Raw genomic sequence first — 7,946 nt, forward strand, 5'->3', positions numbered from 1 at the left:
AGGGCTAGGACTCTGATTGTATCAAACACCTACGCCTAAGCCCATCCAACTAGGGCCGTGAAACGGGCTAACCCAGCCCATTTAGATTCGACCCATTAAATCAGTAGGTTAAATGAGCTAGACGTTTAAACCCGCTTTATTCGTGAACCATAATTTTTCAGCCTGAACTGTTTATGGTCAGGCCGATAAGTTAAACAGGTCAGCCCGTTTATCCTTTTATTTAATTTTCTGAATAATATTTTGATAACAAATATCACTTTTAAATCAAAAACCTTAAACAAACAATATTTTTTAGTTGATTGGTCGGATTTTCGGATCGGATCGAGAGAAATATCGCCTAAAGGTACTACTTTTTTTGAAAAAAATATTAAAAAAAATTTAAACGGGCCACCCGTTTAGCCCGTCATTTTTTCAGGTTAATCGAGGCCAATCCGTTTAGCCCAAAATTAAACGGACTTAATTTTAAAGGTAAAGTCTGCCTATTTAAATGGGTAAACGGACTGCCCCGATGGATTTGGCCCATTTTGACAGCCCTACATCCAAGTTGAAGCGCTCAGGAAAATAAAATGACATTAACTAACTTGGTTAAACTCATTCGCTTAAACAAGCGTTGGATATTTAAATCTCATCTTGTGCATACAACAATTTATTGATCAATGACAAATTTTTAAATAAAACTCATATTCGCAACAGATAAATTTTTAGGAAAATACTATAGGCAACTAAAAAAATAAAATGACACGAGTCAGCCTAATGATACCATCCCAGGGCTTTACCCTTGCCCACTGAGTACTATAATGGTGATTATCTTTTATTGCTTATAAAAAAAATAGAGTATTAGAAGTAGAAATTTATTCAACGAGCAGTGATAAATTTGCTTCTCCACTCAAATGATCAAAATTTCACGGTGTAAACTATTTTTATTTATTTGTTTATTTGATCAAAGATTATACATTATTCTTCTACAGTTCTACATAATTAGAGATATTCGGTAAACAAACTCTTGGAGACCAACATCCACCGAGTTCAGAAATTCTCCTTCATGTCTTTAGAACCAACACAAAGAGCATGCCGTTCGGCCTTCCTAACAACCCTATTATGAATAATTCTGAAACAAAAATAATCCTAGAAAAAAGAAATTAACGGACATATTCAACGAGTCAGTCAGAAGTACAACTTTTGTTGTGTATAATTAGTTCAAGTTCAAATCATAAAACATTAAAGAATGAGGTTTTGAATCCAAGAAAAAAAAAATACAATTGAGGCGAATCAAGAGAAAAAGAAATGTGCAGTTATCAAACTATTATCACGACTAGAATATAACTTAAATCAGCTAAAAGAATTGGTTAATATTTTGAAGATGCATATATACATGTAGCAGAAGAACAGGTGTAATAATCTATCCTCTGGGTTACTACCCTCTTTTCCCTTGGCTTCAAAAAGCTGTACAACTACAACATAATTCTATCTTATGCTTTTTGTTCACTCAACTAGTCTTTGGTAAAGCGCAAGGGTTACCGCTTAAGATGGCTGCAAATCTCAACAAGTCAGACAACTGTTCCGGCAACTTGTCCAAAATGCCTCAAGCTTTCCTCATTCGCTGTTGCTCTGACTAATTACACAATCAATTGCATCTAAAGTATTGATCTAAATTTTTCTGTAGAAAAGCAGATAAGCAGCAGAAGTCTTTATCGTGTCTTCACTGGCAGGGGCAACCCTGCTATCATCAAACTCATACCATTTATCATGGCTATACTGCAACGGAATAACCACATGTAGCATGTAAGTAGTTAAAAGGGATATATGCAAATGACAAAATAGTTTCTTCAATGTGCGCTTTTTTGAAAAAGAATAAGTTATATAAAAAGCCAAACTGAAAGCAAAGAGCATTGTCAAAATATCACAACAATCAAGATAAAGTAGTGGGTGATAATAATAAATTATGGGGGCAATAGTCAAGTGTCTTCACAGCCCACATTGTTTGCTACTCTGCCATAGCAATTAATATTCTTAATAATATGTCAATGAAATATTTCCTTAAACAAAGGAATTAAAAAGCCAATGAAAAATACAAAATCAGGGAAAAATAATTAATTCTAATGTTATAATGGATTAAGAGTAATCTACAGATGAGTGGTACTTACACGGACAAATGCTGTATAGTGACCTCCTCCTAATCCTCCATAGTGACAACTAATTGCATACAACATATAGTGGTTCGAAGCCTGACTATTTCGGTGGGCAACATATGTTGAGACATCCAGATCATTAATTGGAAAGTCCACAAATGTTTCCAGCTTGTTCTTGGAGTATCTGCTGTATGAGAACCTCTTCAAATGAATAACGAGGATTTCAGGCAATCTCCAAAGATCTAGTTTTTTACTTGCTTGTTGAGGCTTTTTGCAGGTAGGGCAGTACCTGTAAGTACAACAAATAGAATATCAAACATCAAACGATATCAATAGGAATGGGAATACTAATCTTGGTTTACATATAAAATATGATGATAACTCGGATTAAGGATATAACGTTTCATGAAGATTGAAGTTGCAGAATACAATAACAGACATGATTGAATTCTATATATCTACTAAGTACTAACCACATGTCTTCTGGTCCTAAAGGTTCCTCTTTCAAAAATGCTTCAAGGCACTTGTATATAGAAATTGATTCTTGTGTTCTCTTGGTGAACAACTGGGGCTTGAAAACCTCAGGCAATGTTTGGCTCAGGTAAGGAACATAATTTTTAAGCATCCTATCTGGCCATAAAACAACCACCTGCAGCTTCATGGATAACGTTGTAATTGGTAATGGTTCATTCAATTTTGTCCTTAAATTCTCTACTCCTAGGCCACCAGGTAAGCAGAATTCAAAGTCAGCCCACAACTGGGTGTTGCCCTCTGCTCCACTGGTGGAGTCTGCATCACTTCCTATTGCTGGGGAGCTAGTAGTGTCGCCCAATTCATCATCTTCACCAAGTTTTTTATTGACATCTTCAGCAGTATCAAACTCATCTAATCCATCTTCAGGGACCTTAAGAAAAGGATTGATTAACTTCAGAAACTCCCTACGAACATCATTTCCACAAGAAATACTGGACAACCTTGTAACAAGTGGAATACCAAACAGCTGATTTTCAAACGTGTCCTTCCCAGAACTGCAGTACCCAATACAATAAAATTAATATATAGAGTAAATAATTATTACAAAGATCATCCAGTAAAGTAATAAACAACAAGAATATTTCAGGAAAATGACCAACATATTGTGCACACCTGAAGTTTAACACCAAAATTTGCTTACAAATGAAGTTCAGAAATGACAACAGAAGGCTAAAGCATTCATCTGTGCCTATTTATACAGGGCATGTACACTCAACTGGTATTGAACACAGAGGTTGAGTATCTGACAACGACCACATGTTAACTTGTAAAATTATGACATCCCAAGCGAATAGTAAACTAGAGTTCTTTTCAGAAATAAATCTTGAGATGGGACCAAATGGAAAATTCTTAGATTCTCTTCCAATATGGCCATATGTACTCCCAACAGTTGAGGTCACACCATCTACCAAAATAATTCTATTAAAGCAATATCTCCAATTTAGGAGTACAGCTCCTCAATCAGAGATACACATATTTGTGAACAATGCACAAAGAAGCATGTTATAGGAACAAAAAAAAAAAAATTAATCCAGTTTGAAAAAGGAAAGGAATTAAAGAAAAAGAAAGGCTTACTTTTCCAGCAAACGCTCATGTGAGAAAACAACCAAGGGAGCATCTTCTTCATATTTTTGTAATCGATAAGCAACAAGTTTGTCTTGATCTCTAATTTCAGATAACGAATCAGACAGATCCTCAAATACACGAAAAATTTGATTCTTGTATATCTGTATTACACCCAAAAAAAGGCGGGGATCTTGAATGAGATTATTGACATGTAAAATTCTGTATTAGGATAATAAGTCAATGCTAAAACATCCAACATAATTGCATTTACTTAAGCATCTCATGCAACAAATTCTCCTAAGTGCAAAACTTTAGCATGATACCTCAGCCACTAAGAGGGTTTCATCATCTCTTAGAGAACAAGAAGCACTCAAAGCTCCAATAAGATTCTTGATTGTTCCACTTTCTGGCAGTGTTACTGTTAATGTAGAAGGCAGTGTTATCCCATCAGTGCTTATCACAGTCAGAGTCATAGTCCGTGTTGTTGTAGAAGGTAATGGAAGAGATAAATACATAAATGGGTCAAATGTGATAGAGACCTTCTTGCAAACAGGGCATACCAATGTCGATCGAAACTGACCCTAAGATCAAGGAACGATAAAATTCAATTTATGCGGAAATTGTTTAGTCAGAGAAATATGGAGAACACTTCGCGAAGAGGTTGTCAGTGTCACCAACTAGTCAACAAAATGTGAGCCCTAATTGCAATAACCAGTCCAAAATAGCTATAATAACACCTAATACGCTTTTGTTCTCTAATAGTAATAGTAATCAGACATACAACTTAAAATTTCTGCTTAGGGTAAATAATGGAAGGCATTTGATTATTTCCCTCAATACTTGTAAATATTGCATACAAAAGGAATTTATAAGACTTACTTGGCATAAATCAACAACAATGGAATCGTTGCGAGCAAGGTGATTTCGCCAGTACTCTTCAGCCACTTCTTCATCTGGACGGCCATCTGCATCCTTGACTTCATGATATGGCTTGCGTTTTACACGATTAAGGTCTTCATGTAGTCCATCCAACAAAAAAGCAAGAAGTTCCTACATATGAAAAGCTTATCTAAGCCATGAAATAATTTCAATCCAAGTCACTACTACAAATCGTCAGTGGTCAGATGCCAAGGCCGTAGGGAAACTACAACTGTTTTAATTTGTATTTACATTTAAATTAAAAAACTACAAAAGAAAAAGAAAACGAAAACAACAATAACACTAACTTGAGAATCGTGCTGGCTATAACCACTAAACTGAGGGGCAAAATTAGCCAGTTTTGTCTTGAACATTTCTGGTACCACAGGCCTTGCTCCGGGAACCCATAGCATTCTAAGTAAATCTCCAAAAGCTAAAGCAAGTTCTCCCTAAAACAACCTCAAAGTAAAAGGAAAAAACATTAGTAATGCAACAAAATAACATGACTAGAATTCACGAAGTAAACATAAAATAGGAAAAAATAGTATACATTCATTCCCAGGGGATTTTCATAATTGATCTCTTTACGATAATCTCCAAGAAAAAAATCAACAAGCTTTGACGTATGAGCCAAGCACTGAATAGCACTATTCATAAAACAAGTATTCCCAAGATTCTGCAATCCTGTCAAACCCAAAGTTTGAACTGCTTGATAGCTACTGCTTTGTATAGAGTTTGTTGATATTACATTGGGGATCACACAATCAGTGCTTCCATTCATAATAACACAGCCACTGTGGGAAGAACATTCCATATCAGACCTATCCACAATCATATCATTACTTCCATTACCATGCATTAACTCCGGAAGCCCGTGAACGTGCAACTCCAATAGAACCTGCATAAACATGGACAAACAATAGCACTATAAGCAGACCGAATAATTGCATTTGTATTTCAAACATAAAAACTATGAATAGATCTTGAACCATATGTATAATATTCAGAACAATCAGGAACACACATTCACTTGAATATCTAACTATCTACTAACAACAGGTTTCTTACCAGCTTCTTGGACCACCAACTTAAAATTTCATCAGCAACAAAACTGCATAGAAGGAACATAAAAAGGATAAAGACAAATCAACATCTACCTCCTTTCCAAGTTGAGAAAGAGAATCATTTGTCACTTTGTCATTGATGAATAACTGGGTTGTTTGCCCTGAAAAGTCCCAAATATGCATCTGCACAATGAACACCAGCAAATTATACATAACCAAGGTAACATTGAAGCCCATGCACAAAATCAATTAATAGTTAGATAACTCACTGGACTATGCTCAGAGTCGAATATGTCACAGGCTTTCTTGTAGAATTTGGCCACATTTTCCTGAAATCATGTCAATATATTATCACCCACAGATTATGCAAAACGCCACTTTGAGATTAAGGGGAAAAAAGCACAAGGCAAACTTATTCCAAGCAACACTCTTAAGTCTTAACATTGGCCAAATAACATTCAGAAAAGAAAACAAGCAAATCATTAATAGCACCTTTTGGCATATCTTTGCTACCAGTGAATTTGTTTCCCATGAAACATATATTCTAATTTGCAAGGGGAATAAGTCATGCAAACAGTCCTCCGCAAAGAAGAGGCTCCCAAAATCTTTCATAGCGTTATTAAAATCATTATACCTACAAGAAGAGTAAAATGAATCAATTTCAACCTCTGCCTGCAGAAGCTTTAACCGTAAATGAAAACAAATCCAGCACACAACCTTCTACCCAGTAATAGTGATAACAGGTTTAGTAATAACAAGTTACTAGTAGCGAGAGAGCACAACAAGTGGAAAACAACCTGTGCAGCTTAAGTCAAGGATTGAATTTACAAGTTAGCTCTTCATTGGATCGTGCATTGAACCAAATGGCATTAAAGAAGGGCACGCACAACAAGTGGGCTTAGCTACTCCATTAACTCTCATGCACTACCTCAACTTCTTGCCAAAACAGCGAATAACAGTTGAAAGGCATAAGGAGGACAACTACTCTAATTCAACACAACTTAAACCCCTAAACTATAGCCAAAACCGCCGCGTCCTGAAAGGGGAAAGAGAAATAAAACAAAGTGCAAACCACCACTCACCGTTTGAGAGCACGCAACCAAATCCCTTCAGGAACCAACGCATACTGACGACCTGAAAACCCTACTTCCAAACTGCTAATCTTCTCAGGGTCCTCTTCCTTCCTCAAATGGAGCAAAATCTCAGAGTCGGAGTCAGAATTCGACGTCACTGTGTACAGAACACCCTCCACACGATCTCCGTCACCTTCCGCCTCAATCCACCACCTTCACGCAGCACAAAAAATCAAACTCCATGAAAATGCAAGCAGTCCTAGATTCCAATCGCTTAGAGAAACAGGAAAAAAACGAAGTAGAAGATGGAAATAAGTGAGACCTGTAGGGGAGCAAGTAAACCCTCTCGTCGGGGAAATCGCGGGCGTCGTGAGGGTGGAGGTAGCGGCGGTTGGGGCGGGAGCGGTAGGAGTTGGAATCGAAGTCATCGGAGAAGTAGTCGGAGTGGTCGGCGAAGAGGTTGTCCATGGAGAGATGGGGTAGGGTTTGGGAGAGGAGATAGCGTGCGATGGACTTGCAGAGTCTGAAGGTGGAGAGAGAAAGTAGAGCGAGAAAGCGGGTCGGTTTCTGGAGCAGCCAACTCAAACGGAGCTTCTCGGAGAAACGGGTCATATCACAGAGTAACTCCTTCCCTCATCAGTCAAACTCATCACGTTTTTGAAACTACACACCGCTGACTACTCCGCTAAATTCCAATTTTATTTTTATTTATAACCTCGATAGATAAAGAATGGGAAATACCAACAACATGAACAACACGCTATATTTTATTTCTTTTAGAGTTAATTAAAAAAGAATAAATAGCTCAAATGACATAGTCTCCAAATACTCAATTAAGAGGTTGTGGGTTTGAGTCTCCTATCTTTGGTAAAAAAATAAAAAAATAAAAAAGAATAGGAATTAATTATTTTGTATTTTTGTTTTTTTTGCATTGTTATGTGAAGTGAAAAAAACTGAAAGGCGTGACCATGGGGAGTTGTGGTAAAGTGGGAGCGCGTGCGCATAGTACTGTGTACTGGTGAATCTGGATGGTTCCAGGTGCCACTGGGAAAGTGGCAAAATCAGATCAAGGGATTCTTTTTCTTCACTGCTGGACTGGTGTGGACCACTATTTTGGATTCACACCTTTCTCTTCTCTATTTCTTTTTTCTGCTAATTTAAAT

The 7,946-nt window shown here is 36.9% G+C and overlaps 1 protein-coding gene across 1 annotated transcript; it reads right to left on the reverse strand.

The window, feature by feature from the left end:
• Nucleotides 1,183-7,482, reverse strand: LOC107623190 (ubiquitin carboxyl-terminal hydrolase 8). Its single transcript, XM_016325362.2, has 13 exons — nt 7,106-7,482; nt 6,793-6,996; nt 6,203-6,344; nt 5,980-6,039; nt 5,804-5,893; nt 5,197-5,544; nt 4,955-5,095; nt 4,608-4,778; nt 4,052-4,309; nt 3,738-3,889; nt 2,603-3,157; nt 2,145-2,418; nt 1,183-1,755 (listed from the first exon to the last, which is right to left on the reverse strand). The coding sequence occupies exons 1-13, from the start codon at nt 7,393-7,395 to the stop codon at nt 1,648-1,650; spliced, it is 2,793 nt and encodes a 930-aa protein (XP_016180848.1). The 5' UTR covers nt 7,396-7,482; the 3' UTR covers nt 1,183-1,647.

Source organism: Arachis ipaensis, chromosome B10 (genome assembly GCF_000816755.2).
Source record: "Arachis ipaensis cultivar K30076 chromosome B10, Araip1.1, whole genome shotgun sequence".
NCBI lineage: Eukaryota > Viridiplantae > Streptophyta > Magnoliopsida > Fabales > Fabaceae > Arachis > Arachis ipaensis.

Bases quoted from the DNA above. Each gene is read 5' to 3' on its own strand.
- LOC107623190 (XM_016325362.2), bottom strand. From the start codon at position 7,395: ATGACCCGTTTCTCCGAGAAGCTCCGTTTGAGTTGGCTGCTCCAGAAA. The intron at 5,894-5,979 runs GTGAGTTATCTA...TTCATTGTGCAG, and splicing joins TCGACTCTGAGCATAGTCCA to ATGCATATTTGGGACTTTTC. The intron at 5,096-5,196 runs GTATACTATTTT...AGGTTGTTTTAG, and splicing joins AAAATCCCCTGGGAATGAAT to GGAGAACTTGCTTTAGCTTT.